Source organism: Eucyclogobius newberryi, unplaced genomic scaffold (assembly GCF_026437365.1).
Source record: "Eucyclogobius newberryi isolate DKJ021-1_F unplaced genomic scaffold, fEucNew1.0.hap1 SCAF_7, whole genome shotgun sequence".
Taxonomy (NCBI): domain Eukaryota; kingdom Metazoa; phylum Chordata; class Actinopteri; order Gobiiformes; family Gobiidae; genus Eucyclogobius; species Eucyclogobius newberryi.
In genome coordinates, this window is record NW_027316389.1 from 17,786,745 (window position 1) to 17,811,652 (window position 24,908).

General features: G+C 39.5%; 1 protein-coding gene across 1 annotated transcript in view; it reads right to left on the reverse strand.

The window, feature by feature from the left end:
* Window positions 1-669: 669 nt before the first annotated feature.
* The window catches only part of itpr2 (inositol 1,4,5-trisphosphate receptor, type 2), an 80,784-nt gene continuing 56,545 nt past the window's right edge, over window positions 670-24,908 (reverse strand). The window contains exons 49-57 of the mRNA XM_072434531.1: window positions 24,155-24,330; window positions 23,503-23,667; window positions 23,214-23,397; window positions 21,342-21,410; window positions 19,690-19,811; window positions 19,002-19,167; window positions 18,466-18,626; window positions 8,780-8,941; window positions 670-1,100 (exon numbers count right to left, since the gene is read on the reverse strand). Of these exons, the coding sequence (XP_072290632.1) occupies window positions 1,023-1,100; window positions 8,780-8,941; window positions 18,466-18,626; window positions 19,002-19,167; window positions 19,690-19,811; window positions 21,342-21,410; window positions 23,214-23,397; window positions 23,503-23,667; window positions 24,155-24,330 (1,283 nt within the window). The 3' untranslated portion in view covers window positions 670-1,022. The remainder of the gene's footprint in view (window positions 1,101-8,779; window positions 8,942-18,465; window positions 18,627-19,001; window positions 19,168-19,689; window positions 19,812-21,341; window positions 21,411-23,213; window positions 23,398-23,502; window positions 23,668-24,154; window positions 24,331-24,908) is intronic.

Consider the following 24,908-nt stretch of genomic DNA (forward strand, 5'->3'; position numbering starts at 1 on the left):
TTGCTTATGAAAGAGTTGAAACAGAAGAACACGGACCTTTAAGAGCAGTCAAAGAGATTAAGTTCATTAAAAAAATAAATCAAAGAACAGAGGAACGATCCCATTAACTGCTGGGTCGCCACAATTAAATACATTTATCAGCCTGAGCCAGAAAACGCGCGCAAAGAATCTTAAAATGTCAATTGATTCGAAACATTGTGCCAAATTCGATAACACAATCTCAAGCTCTATTGCACGTTTGACTTTAAACCCGCAGAAACGCACGCCGCTTTGAAAGATGTCCCAGTTTAAATTTTATTACAACTGACGAGATAAAATACTTATTATATACACATTATCGACACGGACACAATTTGACCCGAAGAAAACATTTCCCGGTACAATCGAGGCCGGTCAGATGGAATTTACATTGAAATTTAAGATTAGAAGGAGGAAAAAAACGTAAGGCACAACACCGATACCATTTTAGATTTAAAAAACACACAACCATTCAAGTAAAAATCAGTTATTTCTTCACATTAATAGACTGTAAAAACACGACTGAAATGGTGCAGTGACGCATTGTTAACAAAGTAAAGAATGCAAAAATAATACCCAAAGCTCTGTTAGACTTCCAGGCAAAACCCTTCTTTTAAAAAGTGCACAATTAGCGAATGAGATGTACCATCGTGAAAAGTCGAGGAAGTAAGGCAGCATCATTTCTTTATAATAAAAAACATTATTCCAGTTAATAACTCCAGTTTACATAAATATCAGAGGCACGTACATGTTTAATACCGCTTTTGGCCCCTTCAAAAAGGCACTGACGGCTTTAAAAAAAAAGTCCATAGCAACCCACCTGAAGGCTTTGCATAACACAACTTTGATTTCTAACACACTGTAACGGGCGGTTTGACAGTTCACTGGCAGGTGAGTGACAAGTCAGCCAGTGCGGAGGCGGGCGGACAATGTTTCTGGTGCCAAAGTGACCACCGTTTTCTGACTCGCGAACGGAGGAAAAAGGTCCCGGTCCGTCGAGCTCCTCAACGGGACGGGACGTGGTGGGTGGACTGTGACCCAAGGAAACCCAGGCGCTGCTTGTTCTTCCTCTGCTCCGTCATCTGCGGGTCGGGAAAACAGAGAATGTGTGAATTAAAACAGGGAATGTGTGATTAAAACAGGGAATGAGTGAATTAAAACAGGAAATGAGTGAATTAAAACAGGGAATGTGTGATTAAAACAGGGAACGTGTGAATTAAAACAGGGAATGTGTGAATTGAAACAGGGAATGTGTGAATTGAAACAGGGAATGTGTGAATTGAAACAGGGAATGTGTGAATTAAAACAGGGAACGTGTGAATTAAAACAGGGAATGTGTGATTAAAACAAGGAATGTGTGAATTAAAACAGGGAACGTGTGAATTAAAACAGGGAACGTGTGAATTAAAACAGGGAACGTGTGAATTAAAACAGGGAACGTGTGAATTAAAATGGGAAATGAGTGAATTAAAATGGGGAATGCGTGAATTAAAACAGGGAATGCGTGAATTAAAACAGGGAATGCGTGAATCAAAACAGGGAACGCGTGAATTAAAATGGGGAATGCGTGAATTAAAACATGGAATGCGTGAATCAAAACGGGGAATGTGTGATTAAAACATGGATTGTGTGAATTAAAACATGGATTGTGTGAACTAAAACAGGGAATGCGTGAATTAAAACAGGGAATGTGTGATTAAAACAGGGAATGTGTGAATTAAAACAGGGAATGAGTGAATTAAAACAGGGAATGTGTGATTAAAACGGGGAATGTGTGATTAAAACGGGGAATGTGTGAATTAAAACGGGAAATGAGTGAATTAAAATGGGGAATGCGTGAATTAAAACATGGAATGCGTGAATCAAAACGGGGAATGTGTGATTAAAACATGGATTGTGTGAATTAAAACATGGATTGTGTGAACTAAAACAGGGAATGCGTGAATTAAAACAGGGAATGTGTGATTAAAACAGGGAATGTGTGAATTAAAACAGGGAATGAGTGAATTAAAACAGGGAATGTGTGATTAAAACAGGGAATGTGTGATTAAAACGGGGAATGTGTGAATTAAAACGGGGAATGAGTGAATTAAAACGGGGAATGAGTGAATTAAAACAGGGAATGTGTGATTAAAACAGGGAATGCGTGAATTAAAACAGGGAATGCGTGAATTAAAACAGGGAATGCGTGAATTAAAACGGGGAATGCGTGAATTAAAACGGGGAATGTGTGAATTAAAACGGGGAATGTGTGAATTAAAACGGGGAACGTGTGAATTAAAACAGGGAACGTGTGAATTAAAACAGGGAACGTGTGAATTAAAACGGGAAATGAGTGAATTAAAATGGGGAATGCGTGAATTAAAACATGGAATGCGTGAATCAAAACAGGGAACGCGTGAATTAAAATGGGGAATGCGTGAATTAAAACATGGAATGCGTGAATTAAAACGGGAAATGAGTGAATTAAAATGGGAATGCGTGAATTAAAACGGGAATGAGTGAATTAAAATGGGGAATGCGTGAATTAAAACATGGAATGAGTGAATTAAAACTGGGAATGTATGATTAAAACAGGGAATGTATGATTAAAACAGGGAATGGGTGAATTAAAACAGGGAATGTATGATTAAAACAGGGAATGTGTGATTAAAACAGGGAATGCGTGAATTAAAACGGGGAATGCGTGAATCAAAACGGGGAATGCGTGAATTAAAACGGGGAATGCGTGAATTAAAACAGGGAATGTGTGAATTAAAACAGGGAATGTGTGATTAAAACAGGGAACGTGTGAATTAAAACGGGGAATGCGTGAATTAAAACGGGGAATGCGTGAATTAAAACGGGGAATGCGTGAATTAAAACGGGGAATGTGTGAATTAAAACAGGGAAAGCGTGAATTAAAACAGGGAAAGCGAGAATTAAAACAGGGAATGTGTAAATTAAAACAGGGAATGTGTAAATTAAAACAGGGAATGTGTAAATTAAAACAGGGAATGCGTGAATTAAAACATGGAATGCGTGAATCAAAACGGGGAATGTGTGATTAAAACATGGATTGTGTGAATTAAAACATGGATTGTGTGAACTAAAACAGGGAATGCGTGAATTAAAACAGGGAATGTGTGATTAAAACAGGGAATGTGTGAATTAAAACAGGGAATGAGTGAATTAAAACAGGGAATGTGTGATTAAAACAGGGAATGTGTGATTAAAACGGGGAATGTGTGAATTAAAACGGGGAATGAGTGAATTAAAACGGGGAATGCGTGAATTAAAACAGGGAATGTGTGATTAAAACAGGGAATGCGTGAATTAAAACAGGGAATGCGTGAATTAAAACAGGGAATGCGTGAATTAAAACGGGGAATGTGTGAATTAAAACGGGGAATGTGTGAATTAAAACGGGGAACGTGTGAATTAAAACAGGGAACGTGTGAATTAAAACAGGGAACGTGTGAATTAAAACGGGAAATGAGTGAATTAAAATGGGGAATGCGTGAATTAAAACATGGAATGCGTGAATCAAAACAGGGAACGCGTGAATTAAAATGGGGAATGCGTGAATTAAAACATGGAATGCGTGAATTAAAACGGGAAATGAGTGAATTAAAATGGGAATGCGTGAATTAAAACGGGAATGAGTGAATTAAAATGGGGAATGCGTGAATTAAAACATGGAATGAGTGAATTAAAACTGGGAATGTATGATTAAAACAGGGAATGTATGATTAAAACAGGGAATGGGTGAATTAAAACAGGGAATGTATGATTAAAACAGGGAATGTGTGATTAAAACAGGGAATGCGTGAATTAAAACGGGGAATGCGTGAATCAAAACGGGGAATGCGTGAATTAAAACGGGGAATGCGTGAATTAAAACAGGGAATGTGTGAATTAAAACAGGGAATGTGTGATTAAAACAGGGAACGTGTGAATTAAAACGGGGAATGCGTGAATTAAAACGGGGAATGCGTGAATTAAAACGGGGAATGCGTGAATTAAAACGGGGAATGTGTGAATTAAAACGGGGAATGTGTGAATTAAAACAGGGAAAGCGTGAATTAAAACAGGGAAAGCGAGAATTAAAACAGGGAATGTGTAAATTAAAACAGGGAATGTGTAAATTAAAACAGGGAATGTGTAAATTAAAACAGGGAATGTGTAAATTAAAACAGGGAATGTGTGAATTAAAACAGAGAATGTGTGAATTAAAACAGAGAATGTGTGAATTAAAACAGGGAATGTGTGAATTAAAACAGGGAATGTGTAAATTAAAACAGGGAATGTGTAAATTAAAACAGGGAATGTGTAAATTAAAACAGAGAATGTGTGAATTAAAACAGAGAATGTGTGAATTAAAACAGGGAATGTGTAAATTAAAACAGGGAATGTGTAAATTAAAACAGGGAACGCATGAATTAAGCCTGATTTGTCCGGGTCCATAAAGCACCACAGACAACACGCCTCAGGAAACGTTTATAATTCCAAATGATGCACAACCATAGATGCAAAAATCACATAACCAGTAGTAAGTAAGTCGTTAGTTAGACTCCTCTTGTCATTCAATCTGAACTTCAAACCACAAATGGAAGCGGGAGTTATTTAAATCCAAGTCTCAAACGAGCCCTTTGGCACGTCACAAGCATCACACGCATGACGTTTGTAGCCACGAGCACAGCGCCACAACAGCTTTTTCAGACCCAAAAGTGAAGCAGAGAGAGGACGACGCCCTTTCTTTGTCTTCTTTGCAAGCGACACAATCTTTCCCCAATCAGATGACGGCGTGACACGAGTCTTAAATGAACAGAGCGGCAGCGTTGCACGGACCAGAGCGCAAACGTTACATGACGAGTACATGGACGTGACACACTGGGCCCAGGCCTCAGACGTGACGTTCGATACCAGCGTTGTGCTTGTGCTACTCACGTTACCGTTTGGATTAGATTCGAGGCGGGGCTTTACGTTCAATACAATTTTAATCAAATCGAAATAGTCAATGATCAGTTTGGGTCTTATTTTTAATCAATCCTGTGGCAGTAAATGCATGAGGTTTGGACAGAGTTAGGACTTAAGACAGAGTACTTTCAGTGTACTGTTTCTTGTCTATGTTCATTAAATTAAGATTGAAAGACACATTTGATTTGACCAAGACTATTTCACTAAAATTTGAGGGAAAATGTATAAAACTCAATGCTGTTTCGAATGGTATTTTTTTCACTTGTTGAACTAGACAGCGTTCCAGGATAAGATAAAGTTGTTGTTGCTCAAAGAAGAACACAGACTTCCGTGTGCTCTGGTTGTTGTATAAGTGTGTGTCTTAATCAGGTGCTTCTGGCTCGTCACGCCTGTCGTATTTGCGTTGGTTTTCACGTGCGTTATCAGCTCGAGCCGCCAGCCCTTTGAGTCGTTGCACGCACGTTAAAAAGCCGTCACACGGTCGGTGCGGGGACGTGGAAGGCTGAACGCACAAGCTTAGACACAGACGAGAGAAGAAGAAGAAAAAGAAAAGAAACCGGGCGATATGACAAAATAATGACTCATGATTCTTTTCCTCACATTGATCAATCAAAACTGCTTTTATATTCATCTCCTGAACATAATCGCGACAGCCATTAATAAAGGGGTAACATTTAATGAACTCTGCTCCAGATCACGTACAGGATTAGCTGTTGACTCAATAAAATCATTAAAAAAAAAAGAAAAGAAAACATGTTCAACAGGAGTCAGAAAGTGTGTGTGTTACATAAGAGTGACATTTCTTAATAGCTCCAAATTGATAAGAGATGTCTGAATTTTTATATTGACTCAAATTTGATTAATTACATAGAAGAGAAAGAAGAGGAACACGAGAGGCTGCATAAAGGAGGAAAGAGAGGTGAGGGAGGAGAAACGTGGTGGAAAAAAAGAGGAAAGAAGGGACGAGAGTGAGAGGGAAGCGAAAAAGAGCAGGAGAGAGGAGAGGAGAGAAAGACAAACACGACAGGGAGAGGAAGAGAGGGAAAAGAAAGAGAAATGGGAGAGAAGAGAGCTGGAGAGGGGGGAAAGAAAAGGACTAGAGGTGACAGAGAGAAGCCAAAAACAAATAGAAAGGGAGAGAGGAGAGGGAAGAAGAGGAGAGGGTAAGGGTGGATGGAGAGGGAGGATGGAGAGGGAGGAGAGAAGGAGAGCGAGAGGGAGGAGAGAAGGACAGCCGTCAGTATTGGTCTTAATGAGCGAGCGGCGACTGGAGAACTTCCTCCGGGTCAAGTGCAGTTCGAGAGCAGAGATGATGCCGACGATTGTTGCCGTGACGTCTTTACATGTTATAAAAATGTGCCGGAACCTTTTAACCGGACGACACAGAAGTAGTAGATTTATCACGGCGCCGAACTCGCAGCAGGGGAACGTTTAATGTTGATTTAATGCATAGATTCATCATGAAAGGTGTGAAAGAACGCACCGGAATCATTCGTTTTAACATTAAGTGCGTTTTTCTTCATAAAAGCTGCACCGAAACGCAGTAAAACATCGACGTCTTTTATTACCAAGCTGCTGCGATTAATCAAGTCATTTTAAACATAGATTAGATATTGTTAATGTCCATGAATATTTCACGACTTTACTTCTAATTGTAACTAAACGACTGAGACGGGAAAGGTTGATTCATTGTTGAATTATATGTGTGTGTGTGGGAGCGGTATCGTTATTGGCAAAGAGTGACTAAATATTCCTGTAACTATGTGCTCATGTGACTCTTTGTGTCAGGATTAGACGCACTGAGCAGCTGATCTCGACAATATAACACAGGGACATGTTTGTGGTACTTAACATTAGAATTTCACATTTCATAACTCAAAATAATGTTCTAATAATGTTCTTTTACCCCCTTTTGAACACACTGCAGTGGTAAGTTTGAATAAAAGTATTAGAAAAGCGATTTGACAGTGTGCTGAAGATATTAACTTGTTGTTTTCAGGAAATTATTGAAATGATTGCAATATTTTGAGTTCGGACCGTTCAAATTGCCATTTCCATTTTGATTTGTTTGTGCTTAAACTTGCCTCCCTACATCGCATTTAGCCTTTGTTTACACACTGCGAGGACTTGTTTTCCCACATCTGGCTGAGAGCGGGAGGAACAGTGCGCGGCCCATGACCGGATCACATGCAGATGAGGCAGGTGATGAGAGCGAGCGCCGCTCACACTGTGGAGTCATTCGGACGGCCCGAGGCGCACACAGGCGGCCCGGAGACTCCTCCCCCTCCGCCGCTCTGACAAGTCACCTGAAGAGCTCGTCCACATTAAAGGCGTACACTTTCCGAGCGAACTGCGGTGCGGCGCGGCTGTGAAGGGGCCGGTGCTACGACTCGCATGTGAGTCATCTCTCTGCGGGCCGGGTCAGGTGCGTTCAGGGACAGCGGTTATGGGTAGACTTACTTTGTTTTATAATCCAGTCAAACTAAGTCAAACTGAGACTTTATTGATACAGTACTTGCATCAGCTTGACAAGATATGAGATGACAATTACTATTTATTTTTAATGTTTGCACTGCATCCCGGTTTCTTATTGCATTGATTTAACATTTATTATTGTTATTTATTTTATCGTATATTTATTTTTTTGGGAGTCAAAACATCCAAATCTGCACATTTTATCAATATATTTATTTGAACAGCCTGAACACTGCATTTAAAACAGGGAATTGACCATAATTCAGGACACGTCAAACCCTTGTGGACCTTTAGTGGTACTGCAACAAAATTCCAAACGTTTGTGTTATTTATTTGTGTTTAAATGTCTCCATGGCACCTCAGCATCCGTCTGACCTGCTCCAGCCCTAAACTCCTGCACGTTCTCTCAGGCCGATCTTCTGTTTTGAAGTCTTATCTAAAAATGCACTATGGAATGTTGACTTTAGTTTTTAAATGACCATTTATTCTGTTTATTTATCTTTTATATTGTCTTATGTTAATTTGTGTATTAAACAGTTTATTGCTTTGAACGTGTTCTACAAATAAAGTTGGATTGGATTGAATAAGAAGTTTGCAATTCGCTCTTATTTTCAGTGTATGTTGTGTCTGTCTGAACACAAACTCTAAAAGCATATCCAAATCCATAAATAAAAAACAATAAATCAATCAAAAAGGATGATTAGTTAGGAAGACTACACTTTACTTTTACTGGATTAATGATATTTTCCTAAACTATTTCCCTCATTGTTGTTCCCTCAGGTGTTCTGGGACGTTCTGATATTTTGGTGACATTGTCTTATTTTGAGAATATTGATTAATTAATTAATTAATTAATTAATAATCAGACAAATGTGAAATTTCTGTAAAAAACATTAAACATAAAAACATTTATATTTTTAATCAGCTCTTTTTGTAGCGGTTTAAAAAAAAATATATACGATACACTCTGTATTCAAATTTAGCATATCTTCAAAACAATATTCACAATAAAATCTAAAGGTTTATATACAGTCCAACTCTGTAGAACATGATAGTTTGATATTTGACTTTTTTTTGTGTTTGCTTAATAATATTTTCGCATATTTGTAAAGGGTAAATTTTGAGAAAAGGAACATTTCACAATTGCACAGTGAAGTTAAAACTGTGACAAATACAGGCCACACAAACCATTCCATTCCTACTGTAAACCCCACATTTTATACATTTCGATTGTCTCTAAAAAATACTGTGGGTTTGTCTGAATATACTCAAACTTTTCCCACCTCTCCCCAGAGTGTCGCCAGCCGCAGGGCAGAGAGTGCATTACCTGCTCTTTGAGTTCGGCCAGCTGACCGGACAGCTGTGCCACCAGTGTCACGGTGCTGTCCAGCTTCTCCTGCAGACAGCGCATCTCGTTCTGCTCGCTGTCGCCCTCGCTGCTCACCAGGGACATGGCCCTCATGCGGGGGAACCACTCCAGGTTCTTCTCCTGCACAGAGGAACAGGACTGAGTGAGGGATGTTGACGGCATGGATGGGGAATTTTCAACAATAAAGAGTATGTTTCATATGGTTTGGGGGTTATTTTTAGTACATTCAATCACTTCAAAATGTTCTTCAAAATCATTCAACACGTTAACAAACATTAGCATGCCATTTGGCGCACTTCCTGCTTCGTGGAAAGTAAAACCTTCTATAATTTAGATGCAGAGAAAGCGCTGTGGTCTGATATAGACTCTAACACATATCTTTACAATATAACTTCACTGTGGCAAAGCTGTATAACACGCAAAAAATCTCGTACGGACCCTTAAAGACAAATATTATGCATTATTTATGTTATTAGCCTTTAAACATGCTCGAGTGCCTCTGCTATGGCATTTCATGTTTTAGAACTCAAAGTGAACAGTACTTTTCAATGTGCATTATTCCAACAGTCGGACCTTGGTGTTAGCACTCCATCTACTGGCTGCAGACAAAATTACCATGGGGAAACAAGCAAAAGCTAGCTTGCCCCAACATGCTAGTACGCCGTGACGTGAACGCAAAAGTCAAGAATGAGTCTAGTGATGATTTACAACTCAGGAGACCGCTGGCTCTCTACCTATGACATCACAAATCTGGACATTTTTGAAACAGAGTGTTTTGTGAGGCTTAAGGAAGGAGCAGAGAAGATGCCATTTTAATTAATTAATTAATTGACAAGGACAAAACACTACTACCGGTTATGTTTTTGAAATAGATACGTAAATACCTCTAAACATTGATTTAGCGTAAGGCTGCACTGGCTCAGTGGTAGAGCTTTCGCCCCCACAAACCGGAAGGCTGACCGTTCTCACAAAATCTGAGATGGCGCCTCGTTCCCCGTTTAGCCCCCTGACAGTTGAAGCCCGTTAACCATAAGGCTGTCTCTTATATACTGCACACCACAATTATACACTAAATGAAGAGAAAGTGGCATTTGAATTCGCACCCCCTCCACAAACTCCTTGTTAATGTGAGAATGAGTCACTGTCGCCTAACCAGAACACCACTGGGAGTAGCGTGTAATTAGCCCACTGTATGCGACCAAGCAAAATGCACATATCCGTTTTATTGCTTGTTGTTTAGCTGCAGCGTGAGGACAGGACAAGCTATCAGCACTATACCAGTGTGTAATCTAAAGCTGGGCATTATGTAACAGACTTAAGTGTGTTTGTACACGAGTGGGTGTATGTTCTGCAGGAGTGTAGTTTATAACATGTATATATACGCGCGCTATGGCACAGGCACAAGCATTAGACAAAGTAATGATGGTTTCTCTGATAAAAATGTCAGAAAACGATGCTTAGAGTGGCCAGAGAGCATCCAGAGGGAGTAATGCATCCTCTCACCTGTTACATAAGGATACGACTCAAAGTTTTGACATAAGGTTCCCTATTATACATTGGTCAGGGGTTATAAACTGTATTTGTGCACCTTGGATAAGATACCCTTTCTTGAGTCATTTTCCCAAATATTTTTACCCCTACTTTTTGTTTTGTTTTTCCTTCTTTATTTACTTGTGTAATTTCTTGGACAACTACATCGTAGTATTCCTTCTTTATAAAAGTAGGAATACTATGTGATAAGTAATTTTGTATGTTATATTATTTTTTTACCCAAGTACACTATGGTCCTGCTCTAACCACCTCTGGCAGGGACAAAATATGTGCAAATAAACAGTAAAACATGTTAAAATGGGCTTTTTCGAGCTTTTAACAAACATGCGACTGAAGTGTTTTGGTATGTGTAAAGTATGTGCTTCTGATCTGGTTTCATAGCTTAAAGAATATGAAGAAAAGGCTAATAGCTAAAAGTTTTAGCAGCAACCTGGTTTTCAGTTTCTTTGATACAACAATTTGATTCTTAATTTTTCACAGATCACAACCAGTGATTTAACTTTTCTTCAATTAAGTAATCAATTGATTTACAAATACAAAACAGTAACCATAGTGAGAACAACAAGCACAAAATCAGCAAAGGACAGACAACACAGACATTAGACAAAAAAAAGAGGGACAACAGTCTAGAAACTTCAGCGCGGGATGATCAGGGTAAAACAGATTCATAATAGTTACTGCAGAACTTAATCTTAGAGTCGAGTTCTTGTGCATAAAGGCTGTCCCTTTTAACCATTTCTTAAATATAGGCTTCTTTTTACTAAGATGTCAGGATGTCAGCATTTTCAGTTTGTTAATAATTCAAGGACAATATCTAAGTGCTGTACAAGAATAAGGCCAGTTTTTACATCCTTTTTCCGTTAAAGTTGGAGTTCACTGTATTTCCAAGAGTGACTTGAGAGTGTGTCCTGTGTAGAGAAAATTGATTAGGTATTAGGTTGTGTTGAGAGAATAGACCCCTTTTCAACATACTATGGACACTTGTTCCTCTAATTCTTGCCATTAGCATCTTGGGCCAATAAAATCAAATAGAATGGCTTCCTTTTTCACATTTCTTGGAGAAGACAAGTGCTCTGGGGCGCACAAAACACGACCAACAGCCGCGATGACAACTGAAGGCTTTCTCATAGCTTCATCCATCAAGGGGCTCAGAACCGATTGATTAAACGACCTCAACGATGAGCGAGCAGAGGTTCTGAGGTGGGAACACAAAGTGCCGTTTGAGTGGTTGGTCACACACGTTCAGACGGAGGCATCATGGGAGTTTCTTGGGGTCTCGCCACAGAGCACAGGACAGCATGAATGAAGGAGAGGTTCTTTAGTGATGCTCCGCTGATCGATTGCACCACCTCAGTGAGCGTGAACCTACAGGCGCTCATGTGCTCGACTGGTGACGGAAAGCACGCCTCATGCCTCGACGACCACAGGAGATGAGAACGTACCGTAATGATCACCCAGGTAGGTAGACACGCCTTGCAGACGGTGGCGTGAAACCGGCAAAAGTGCTCAAAACGTTTCTGTCTCAGTGATCCGACCGTGTATTTGACTCAAACCGCACTCACAAGACTAGAACGGCATGACAAAAACGACTATTTATAAAAACTACAGTAAACAGCGTAATTATATGTAAAAAAAACTAAAAGAACAAGAAAATTAAACTCAAATTCACCACAAAATCAACAACTAGCTCACTTCTTTCTGATTTTGTCCCATAAAAGTCCTTAAAATTGACATAAAATGATTAATCGTCTGATAAAAAAAACTTTATGATCACGTATTGATTAATGCTGGTGTTCAGTATCGTGGGTTGTGGGGGCAGTAGTGAGGTGTCCACAGACGAATTGAATGGCAACATGAATCTGGCATTAAAAAACAGGAAAATGTAAAATCAAACTCTTAAAATCGAATATAAAGAGGTAACATTTCAACCAGTTCCAATGATTGATGAAAATGTCCAAATTAATGTTGATTTAAATGAAAAGTGAACGTTATAACCACAACTTTGGTTCTTTTTAAAGACTATACAAGCAGATGTGATGACCTTGTCCATGTGTTTTGTGTCAGAAATCTAATCACATCTACTTTTAATGCCTTTAAAAAGAACCAAAGTTATGTGAATACAAAAGAGGACGTTGTTTGAGTACTAATGGTTTCGTTTCCATGTCCAGAGTTGGTCCCTCGCTAGTCGGCTCGTTATCGCTAGTCGGAGCTTTTTTGTTGCTGCCAAGAGGGCACGTTTTAAGTGTGGATTTTTGTGAAGTTAAGGACCAAACAATGCTTACATTTATTTTCTATTCATTTGAGATTTATTTTGAATATCCACAATTGAACAACATTCAAATGGCGTTCATTTTATTTTGAAATTAAGTATCGTAATCCAGCTGCAACGAGTGAAAAGATAGTGTTCCCCTGTGTTTCAGCAGGGAGGGCATCTGGTGTAACGCTGAACACAGTATGTTATAGTAGCCACGGCACCTTAGGATGGGGAGAAACGGCGGAAAAGACTTACTGTTTATAAGGGCAGAACAATTTGGGAAAAATAACTAATCGCAATTTTCCTGACAAGAATTGCAATTGCCATTAGATTTACATATTGTAGTATTGGTGTATTATTTTCACAGCTTAGACGAGGGGTGTCCAAACTTTTTTCACAGAGGGCCGCATTTTGAAACCTATACGGGGCTGAGGGCCAGAAAAAATAACGTTGAATTTGTCGAATACATTTGACATAGTTTCCATGAGCCGCCACACCTTTAATAATACGTAGAACATAAAAATGCTTGAATTTTTGAAATTTTACAGTGCAAAGTACTACTTTTTGCTGTTTGGACAAACTTAGCATGAAGCCGGAAGGCCAACTAAAATTGTGAGCCGCTTTTGGCCCCCGGGCCTTAGATTGGACATGACTGGCTTAGACTAATCCAAGAGCATTAACATTTGAAAGAAGATTGAGAAAAAACTGCTAAACTAATACAAGATTCAAATATATTTCAGAACTTTGTAGGTGTAAACTACAGAGTGGGCAGTTTTTTACATGATACAGACAGGTAATTTTGTTGTTTTTAGTGTAATAAATCTTGCAGCCATAGTGTTCATGCAGTTATCATAATCAGTAAAATTATTACCTTCTTAATTTACACACAGTTGTCAATCGTTTACATGCTGCGACTCCCTATTAGAGTAACTGAAGTATACAGTACATAATACAGTATACATACATGATGGTGTACTACTTCACAGTGTACTACTACAAGTACAAAAGTAAAAACACTATATTGCAAGTAACAATTTTAGATACCTGTATTTTACTCAAGTGCATTTTAAAGCAGATACTTTTTTACTTTTACATCACTACATAAGAGACCAGGTTTCAGTACTTTCTAATCTACGCCTATACATTTTTGAACTGAACTAAAAAGTAAAGATATTTTTCTTATGGTTTTAGACCTGCTGAAATGGCTGATTTTATATTTTTTAACAGATTTATGGGAACATCTTGCATCCAGTTCCGAGTTCCAGCTTTGAACAAACAACGCTTTAAAAGTTCTCAAAATTGGTTTGAAATATCGTTTACATTTTACTTTTAAAATAAATGTTTAAAGGTGTACTTATATCTTTTAATGTGATATTTTTTAATATTTAATGCATTTTTTGTTCCTGTATCTGTACTTTTACTTGAATAACAACACAGAGTACTTCTTCCACTACAGCATACTAACGCCCACACAAACATTATATTACTGTATACACAAGAGAGCATCGTTTATCTGAGGCGGTAGACGCTGCGATTCAGCACATATGAACTTTGACCTCCCTGCTCCGGGAGTGGGGGCCGAGCGGCAGATAACGTGTCGTGTAGCGTGTGTAGCGTGTGCAGTGTGTGTAGCGTGTGTAGAGCGTGTAGTGTGGAAAGACAGGGCCGCACGTGAACACAAGGCTGATCTATTAGCGCGACACTAGAGATGGGTTATGCAAGAGCTCTGGGACTCGGCTCTGGCTGTCACGGTTCCACACGCAAACACGAGCGTCCGCATGTACAACAGGTAACGCTACACCTGCCCCTTTGTCAGCTTCATCAGAATCTACAGCAGCGAGCCGCACGGGACAACCGAGGAGACAATGTCATCGAGTTTCAGCACCGAAGGTTTCCCAGGAAGCATTCGGACAAAAAGATGATGTGTGATTCTAGTGTGTTTTACAATGGCAAAGCTGCTTGGCGAGTATATTTGGGTCGCACGCGAGGCTTCGTAGAGCAATCAGCCGTTAGCCATTGATGATATTGACAACAGATTAGGGTGGTCAAAAAGTCTAAACGGATACTGAAAACGGAAACTAAAAATAATATCAAAACAAAACGCTAATTTGAGGAAGTACAAGGACGTATCAGAACCACAAAAGATGATATTTTAAAAAAAGTAAAAAAATAAAAAGAATGAAAGAGAAAGATAAAGTGTACTTGATTTTTTCATGTAATTCAGGTTTTCTGCATACTGGTTGTTTGTTTTACTGTGCTGGCAAAACTCCCCCTGAAAGTTGTGTTAGTGAGCAATAAACATGAACTGCCGCAAAGAGTTTAAACTCATTTAACTAGTTAAAATAGCACCTTTAAGTACTGTATTTTCCGCACTATAAGGCGCACCGGATTATAAGGCGCATTGAGCAAAACAAAACGTGTACCACACAAAATCACTTCGAGGTTAGTAAGCACAACCAGAATTAATCCATATATAAAGGCGCACTGGATTATAGGGCGCACTGAGAAAATTAAAGGCTTTTAAGTACGCCTTATAGTGCGGAAAATACGGTAATACTTTGGCAAGCAAAAGTATGACATCATTTTAAAATGCAAGATAGCCATGTTTAACGTCATACTGTGGAATATTTCTGGCAAAATAACAACAAAAGACGTCTTCATTTGAGATGAAAGACTTTTCCAACAGACATTACACCATGTTTTGCGAGACATAACTACACTTCGACATTATGACTGACATGGTCCCAAAAATCTGTGAGCTATTTTTATCTGTCATTATATTTTCACTGCACGTGTGAGACTGGTGCTTTTTTTAAGGCAGAATAACGAATCACTCTCTCACGATAGATAAAGGTCTTTGTTACAGATGTAAAATGTACTTGTATTTCCTCCTTTAAGTGGTTCCAGCTCAGAATCAGGACCATTCGTGTGCTCGGCAGGGAGGGAAACGCAAAGTGCTCAGACACATGTACACGACAAGCCCGCTCGTCTGTCTCCTCCGCTGCCACACTCCTCTGCACTCCATTTTGTACAAACTACTGGTTAAGTAACACATTTATGCTTCTACATTTGTGTATCTGCAGCGCACACAGACACGTGCACGTCACATGAACACGCCCACCCGGTGTCTTTCACACCCGCTGCAGCCACACTTCTCACTGTTCTTTTGAGCTTTTATGGTTTAAACACGTTTTATTTATCGTGTCAGAACACTAAACAGCACTAAACGGCTGAATTCTGTAGGGAAAGTCTGGGCCAGTGAAGGCGTGGCAGAGGTGTCCTGGGGAAAGTCCGGTTTGAGTTTAGTCTCGGCCCAATATGTCCAAACAACAGAGCTTTATGTGACGTTACTAAATAAAAATAACACAAATGGCACAGAACAGTCATAAAAACAAAATAATTCAAATCAAAATAAGAGTTCTAACTGGTCCAAAGTCTGTCAAATTTGTCCTTCTACAAATTAAGTCAGAATGTGATTTTTCCCATTTTCCATACGTTCATTATGATGTCAGGTGCAGTTTGTGTCATCGGCTTTTTCTCTGCTGCCAGGAGAACGTTCCGAAGATATTCATTCACGCTCTCTTGATTCCAGTCCAATATTTCCGAGCAACAGGACAGTCCCAGAACAACATAATGGTTTTCCTCCTGGCTGCCACATTCACTCCAGCAGTTTGAATTTCCTTGTGAATAATGGGCGCGTTGACATGGTGCTATGAAAAACCGGGAAACATTTTTCCAACAGAACTCTTTCCAAACATGTGATTTTGTGGTTCTTCCATAGAGAATTATAAACAGCCTTCCATTCTTTATCTGTCGAATCAAAATGACCATCTCGTTCCCATTTATTACAATGTTATACAGATTATTAATGCATAGATAATTCATGCATTGATATAATTTAAATAATAATATTCCTCTTGAAGGTTCTGATTTAATATAAATAAGTCAGAGGGTTATAATGGTCGTTGCAGGATTTAATTTCTTGGTTATAATAACTGCTTATTTGTAAATATTTATAAAAGTCCTGTTTTTCCAAGTCAAAGGATTGATTCAACATATCAAAGCTTTCCATTTGCTTCTACAGTTACAATTTTATTTTTATTTTACAATCCTGTACAAAACTTTTATAAACTTTTGCTATCCAGACCTTAAATCTCAGGCCGAAGCTGTTTGGTTTTAGTGTTTAGTTTGTATGTTTTCATGAGCTCTTTCCAGGTCGAAAGCACATATTTTACCCATGGATTCTCCATATGACCCAATAGTTCGTTGCCTGCCAGTAAGTCCTGTGCAGAAACCCACTGCACAACACATTTTTCTATCGAGCTCCATATTCTGGGTCACACCAGTACAGCAACCCTCTGATTTGAGCCGAGATGAAGTAATTTTTAAGACAACGTGAACCCCAACATTATTTTCTTTTGATATTTAAAGAGTTTTAAATCGGATGAGGTTCCCTGCCTTGCCAGATAAATCTAGACATTGATTTATTCCACTTATTCAACAGCCGGTTGAGGATGGAAATTGATAGAGAAACATGGGAAAAACATATATTTTTATAGTTTCAATCCTTTGACTTAGACTCAAGTATGGGATCAGGGTCAATTTTTCAAGATCTTTCTTTATAGTAGCAAAAACAGGGGGCTAGTCAAAGTTTGATTTTCAACCCATCGCCCTTCACAATTTTCCGCTACATCTGAAAAGAAATCTGTCAACGACGGAGAATTCTCCGTTAATGTAACCTCTGATAAACGCACAATAAAACCCACATCAAAATGTAATAATTTAGCCGGCATGGGCAAGTTTCCTGTCGAAAGGGCATAAACAATAGAGTTACAATAACAAACAGTTTATAATAATGAAAGACTGGAGTTAATAGATAGCCAGAGAATGTTCTGCAATTACAAAGCAGTTACTGAAGGTATAACCGGCCTCAAAGCAGCTGGGATCGTCTCTGTAATTGGGCGAGTGTTAAACATGAATGAAAGCGAATCAGTAGGTACAAGGTAAACTATATAATCTCGAAATTTTAAGCACTTTTTGACAGACATGGGCTCGCGTGGTACCGTGTTAACCTCTTGCATGGCACATTAGCTCTCCATCAATAAATTCCTTACTTCATTAGCCCATACCTGGATATGCATCACAGGAGCCACCTGCTAGAAGCCCTGCCAACGCATATTAATCCAACGCCCGCTACCCCCGTCCCTTATGCAAATTGGTCATTTTAATGGGTCTATTCTTATGCCCATCATGGCTGAATGTTAATCACGAAATGTGCTATTGTGCTGCGAGGCTTCATTTGAATCCATTAACCTAACGGCAACACCTTTAGCTGCCCTTACATCCCGCGACTTCGTGTTCCTGTGTGTCGGAAGAGCCAGTCGGTGCACAGAAGATAATAGGGCCGGACCGGGCTTAATTACTATTTAGCAGAACTGTGTCTCGGCAGGGTGGAAACTCTGCAAAATGAAGACTACCTAAGCACAAAAGCGGCCTCGCCTAAGCAGCGGAGGGGAGAGAGGATAAATTGGGATGCTCGGCACAGGCCTAGAGGCTCAGTCTCATTTTGCGATTGCTTGGTGTGCAGGAGAGACTCGCCGCTGTGCAAGTCTGAGGAAGAAAGACGGAGACCGCAACTAGTCTCCAGCATCATCTGTATTCCGTCGACTAGAACTTGCCAACAGTGCACAAATTAGGATTTTGAACGGGGGTATTTGTTGGTTCGTGCGTTGTCGGAATAATAAGAGGAGCATGTCTTCAAACTTTAGCGGAATCAATACAAACAAGATGGAAATTGTGGTCAGATGGGAAAAAAACAACAAGACAGATGTCGACTTACCGCGATCATTTGAGCCACGTAGCTCTCGGGGCCGGTGTACTCGGTGGGATCTTTGACCCTCACCAGGACCAGGAAGTAGAGGTAGTGCCACATGTTGTGTTCGAATTTGATGTGCTCTTCAAATGACACAGTCTTGTTGTCAAATTTGTCCCTTTCCAAGCCTAAAAAAAACATCAACGTTCTTAAATGACAGAACATCAACAATACTGTAACTATAAAACATTTAAGTAAATCGTTTCAGCCTTTTCTTTTTCTTTTCTTATATTAGTAAGCACTTCTAAATTAGATACCAATAGCATAGGGTTTAGTGGCCAAGTGGGTGCTACGGTCAAGCCTATTTGAACTATTAATAGATAAATGGAAGTCAAAATGAATAGAATTAACCTTAATCTCAGTACTACTAGTAACATATACCTGTAAGTCTTGTAAACTCTAAAAGCAAAAAGTAGTCATCTGTTAGTCACCTTTACGTCTACTTGTTTGAAAGACACTTCCACATTTACATCTTTGCAGTTCAATGATTTGATCTTACGCACCACATATAAAGCATGTTGTTTTCAGGATCTCCTCCTTCCTCTGCTTCTCACTCCTCAGGTCGGCGAAAGTATCGATGATGACCCCAAAGATGAGGTTAAGCACGATGATGATGACCACAAAGAAGAAGAGCAAGTCGTAGACCACTCGCGCCGCAAACAGAGGCTCCTGTGAAGACGGCCAACGTCAGACACGGAGACTCATTTCAGATTTAGAAGGTTTTTTCAAAAGGAGAAGTGAAGCAGGAGCTCGGTCAATCCATGCTCAGCATTTGATTCTTCCATTTATAAAATACTATATTATTGGATGCAAACAGCCCACAATAATCTGATTTGATCAGGAAGTGCTGCTTTTACATTATAATATACAAAAAAAAAATCTATTTACAAGAATAAAGTCGGGTACCCCCATCTATAAATTACTTCAATCAAAGCGCTTTTTTTGGGGTCACCATGTCACATTAACTTTACTTCATATTCAAAAAGTTTGATTACATAGAGCTGGTCACATACTTGAGAAATGTTAATGTATCGGACAATTTGAATTTAGCATTTCACTGTTTTTGGTCATCAATTTGGTGTCAATCGTTAAATCGTGAGGTTTCTTCTTATGACACTACTAATAGTTAATACTGTGACATCCCTACACAACAGGGAGGTGTTAAAGATCTAACACAAACTAGTGTGTTACCTCTTTGGAGGGTCTCCTGAGGATGTCCCCCACCCCTCCTCCGTTACGAAGCCCCTGGTTCAGCACAGTGATGATACACATGAGCAGAGTATCACACACTCGCTCTGTCCCGTCATCGTCCCCTGGAGGACATAAACAAAGGACAATGAAACCATCTGAACACAGTCTTTGTGCTTATCAAAGGGTGCTGAGCGATCCAGCATCTTTAGGCTTTAGACTTAGGAAAGTCACTTATAAAGCACAAAGGAAATTCAAAGTCTGAGAAGAAGAAACAAGTCTGTGTAATCTCCCATTAATGCAGGGGTGGCCCAATGATAGAAAAAGTTTCAAGACTTCAAAACATTTTCAACCTTAAAGTCACTAACTGCAGATCAAGCAGACTCCATCTGCAGAGTTTGGATAGATTTTTTCAGTTTATTTGTACATGGTATAAAGAAGAGATGGCATGAACATGTTTTCTGCTCTTTACCTGTGGACACACTCAGTTGAAAAAAAAATAATAATAAATAAATAAATCCATCCATCCTTTGACCGTACATTATCTGAGAATAGTCCTATTCAAAGTGTATATTATGAATATTAAATGTCAGAGCAGCACTATGGGGGAGAAGTGATGGGGGAGCAGCGATGGGTGAGTGGTGTGGACACGTGTGCTGCCCTATAGTGCAGGTGATCTGTGCAGACGCAGGAGAACAAACACCACCAGAATGACTCACCTCTCTGCCTTATCAAGCTCCTTTGTGTGTGTGAGGAGCATTATGATTACCAGTGCACGCCGAGTGAGAGAGCGGCCGAGGAACCTATCAACAGCTGACCAAGGCCCAAAGGTCACACCCACAATGTGTCGGGGGGGAAACATTCTCAAACATTCAACTTGTATCAGCAAACTGGTGGTTTAAAGGTTTGTTAATAGTGTTTATTACTGTTTTTGTATTTCATGTAGTATAAAATAATGTGGTTATTATTAACAAAAATGATATTTATTTTTTTTCTTTTTTTCTTCTGTATCTCCGTGACATTTTGGCCAATCAGAAATGTTCTAAAACAAGCCTGCTAATATTTTGGTTGAGGGTCAAGTACTGCATAAAACTTAAATCAACTGTAGAATTAAATACAAAAGAACAGAAAAAGGACCTTTTACATGTTTTTTGTTGACGATACAAGGACAAGATATTTTTATTTTGGCAAAACATCAATTCTGATATCATTCATTTAGCTTTCATTTTCACTGAGAACACTTGGATTTGGTGCCTGTAGGAATATGTGAAATGAAAAATTAGCAGCATGACACAACCTTGTCATGTATGGAATAAAAATGCTAAACTGGAAATTAAAATGCTATTCCTCAGGGGCCATTCTTGTTTTTTTAACTGCTAGTGTAGTTTAAACCAAGTGGTCATAAAACAAGATTAAACAAATACTGCTGTAACGGGAAATGAGGAGCGAGGAGGAGATATTCGGCAAAGCTCATATGTGCAACAACTGTAACCAATACACCACCGATGAGCAAGCATAACATTTTAATTGACTATTCTCTTCATGTGTTTCAGTTTCCTGTCAAATGCCCCATTGTGAGGAGTATTGACCGCTCTGAAGATTTAAGGTTTAGTTTGAATAGTGAATTGCTATGGCAGCGGGCCTAAGAGTCTTACCAGAACCAGGACAGCCATCTTTGGTGCAGGTGTTTGTAAGTCCACCGCTGCTCACCAGATCTTTTCTCCCTAAAAAAGGCAAAAAAACAACATCAGTTTGAATAATGGACAGCAAAAAAGTGATTATCTTGTAGGTCTGCAACAATTACTTGACAAAAAAATATCCATATCCGTCGTATTTTTATCATTGTAATTTTTATCTGGACTATATAGACTTTAAAACTGATGACAAAATACCCTTTTCTAACAAAGACAGTGGCATTATGAAATCAAAATGTCAAAAAAAGAATTAAAAATGTAGGATTTTTTTTTTCAAAATTCCAATCTATCAATAAATATTCTCTATCTAGAAGCCTTCAGTCACAATATTTCAATCTCTATTTGGTTGATAATGTATTTAAAAGTCTCACTGTACAATAGAAATATTAGTTGTCAAATCAAAGAAAATGTCCTGCTTCTCACGCATTGATCAAAAGACAAAATAAAATGTAAACTAGATCATTTGATGTGTTGACAAAAGAAATGTAGTAGAATTCATAATCTTGCCACGATCCAGCCACATTATGAACACGATGAATGGAAAAGACCCTAAAGGAGGAGGGCCTCCACATGTCCCCTATAGAGGCTCTCAGTCCCCACAGAGTTCACTGAACGCTCACGCTCAGTCTTCAGACAGAAAGCGGCGGGCGGCGTGGAGCGGTTACATAAGACTCCACCGCTCTGTGTCTGCCACGCTCGATTCAGAAACGCAGCAAATGAAGCGGCCAGAGGGTTATGTAACAGGTGCACATGTGCGGGCAGGTCGTCTCTGACCGGCAGAGCACATGAACACGCCCACACTGCCCGGGGTGTGTAAAGCATGACCGCCTCTATACGTGCAAGTGACCGTCAGCGCTGCCGGAACAACGAGGAGGAGAAATTAAACTTATGAGAGGTTATTTTTCAGGTAAGGTACAATGTAAGGTTGAGTTTACTGTCCCAAAAAGGTGTCAATATCGATGGTCATACAATTGGGACAACTTTAAGGTTTGGGTATGGATTCTAGACAATTCAATACTGATCTGAAACCACTATCAGCAGAATTGGAGACTCAAACACATTTGTCCTTATTTTAAATCAGTTAATATGAACATTGATATAATTTCCAAGCTCACAGACTACTCGCTGTTGTTAAGTTCCTATAATGGGCGTATGATAAAGATAAGCCTATTATTATGATGTAATAACGCTTTGATTTGACCAAAATACATTTGAATTCTGACTGAACAAACATTTTAGAGTAAATATTTTTCGGCATTCATCCAAGTAGCTTCTTCAGTCCGCTGATGGGGGTCTTAAATGGCCTTAAATATGTGTCTGAAGGTAGGAGCAAACTACACTAAAACTAACAGTTGATTACAGTAACAAGTATCCGTGGTCAGGAATGAACTTCTTCCCAAAGGAGGGAATAATAACTTCATTTGCTGCAGTTGTCAAATGGTTTGCAGTTTTTCCCCAACAGAGCACAACAAACAGACGAATGCTGGTGAAAATAGTCTGTATTAGTCATGATCTACGGTTAATTTATCAATACGGCCTTGTTTAGTTCCAGGTTTACCCTTTGTTTATCTTTATTTAAAGTCAAAACTTCAGTTACATTTAATTTAAATTGTTTTTGCAGTATCCAACATAATCAAATACAGATTTTCCCCATCATACAGTCGCCAAGCACCAAATGGATCAAGCAAAGTCACGTTTTTTTTATTTTTATAACCTGATAAAACAGCATGTGCAGTAACAGTAATAAGTAAGCTAATGAGTAACCCGATCACATGTGGCAGAGTGTGAGACAGTGCAAGGGGCTGAAACATTAAACAGAAGCGTAGTTTGTACCCGGCCCGGGGAGACGGTCCACCTCCATGCGGAAGTCGTGCTTGAAGAACAGGAAGCCAATGATGGAGAAGAAGTAGACCAGAAAGATGGCCAAAATCGCCGTCAGGATAATGGAGCGGCCGTTCCTCGTCACGCTCTTGATCACGTTCAGCAGCGTCTCCTCGCGGATCACCAGGTCGAACAACTGGCCAGACAAAAGTCGTTTAATCATTTACTAGAGAATGGTACTCCGTGACTTCCAAATCAAAACGTGCAGAGCTTTCAAATAGTGAACAACGGGATTTCTTACCAAAAAGCTGTAGAAAAACTCGTGCACGAAGAGACCCAGGAGACAGATGAGTGCGTAAGCCAGATGGTAGACGAACAACTTGTCCATTACGACCGCTTTGTAACCGCGGGTGAATGTCCCCTGATTGCCGACAAAACTGACGAGAAACACTAACTTGTTGAAGAGCTAGAAAAGACAAATAAAAAAAGACATTGATTACCATATTTTCTGCACTATAAAACGCACTGGATTATAAGGCGCACCGTCAAAGAATTGTCAAAGAACCCTAACCCCTTTTCGATCATTTTTCATATACAAAGGCCCACCGGACTATAAAGGCACATTAAGTGAAACAAAACGTGTACCACACAAAATCGCTTCGAGGTCAGTAAGCACAGCCAGAATCCATATAGAAGGTGCACTGGATTATAAGGCGCACTGAATGGTCTATTTGATTATTTTTCATATATAAAGGCGCATTAAGCGAAACAAAACTTGTACCACACAAAATCGCACAATCGCTTCGAGGTCAGTAAGCACTGACACCGACATGGCCAGTGTCGCACTGTTGTTTTTAGAGAATATTGAAGGCTTTTAAGTGCGCCTTATAGTGCGAATAATACGGTATTGCGGGTATTGCTTCTCGATACCGGACGACATGTTGTACACTCACGTTCACAGTCCCCAGCAGTAGCAGAGCTGGACCCAGGCCCATTGTATAGATGGCTCGGAGAATAAGTGAGACCAGAAAGAACAGGATGCCCCATGGTTTGGGGAGGACGGGGAGCAGCGTGGTGAAGACTCCCAGGGACACCCACAGCAGGAAGTTCCATGGTGGAGGCAAAGTGCCTGTGGAAAAACAATATGCCAGAAATAATTTTAACGAACAGATAGCGTCTGTATCCGAGGGAACGCCCACTGCCGGACCACCGTGGGGGAAGCAATCCATTCATTTTAATGGAAAACAGCAACTCTGTCCCCCACTGTTCAACAAAGCAAACACCAAGTTTAGAATATATATTATGCCAAATACAGACAATAAAACATGGAGGAGAATAAAGTGGTCAAACGGCCTAAATGTATATAGTTATCCATGAATACTAATGGTAACTGCGGGTTAAATGCCACCTGCTATATAACAGAGCAATCCGTCTACTTTTCTGAGGCAAAGCCAGGTCAGCAATCTCCTGTGATGTCTGCAATTCCTCGGTCGTCCAGTAAGGTTCCATAGAATTTTGTTTTAATTCTGTCAAATGGACAAAAGTTTTAAGCGTGAGTATGTTTTGCCACTAAAAAGAACTTTGTCAGATGAACTGAAAAAGCTACTTGGATAAGTCTGCCATATATCTGTCTGATTGGAGGAGCTGACTACATTAAAACTAACACAAACTAGTTGTTTACAGTAAGAAGTATATATTATTAGTTAA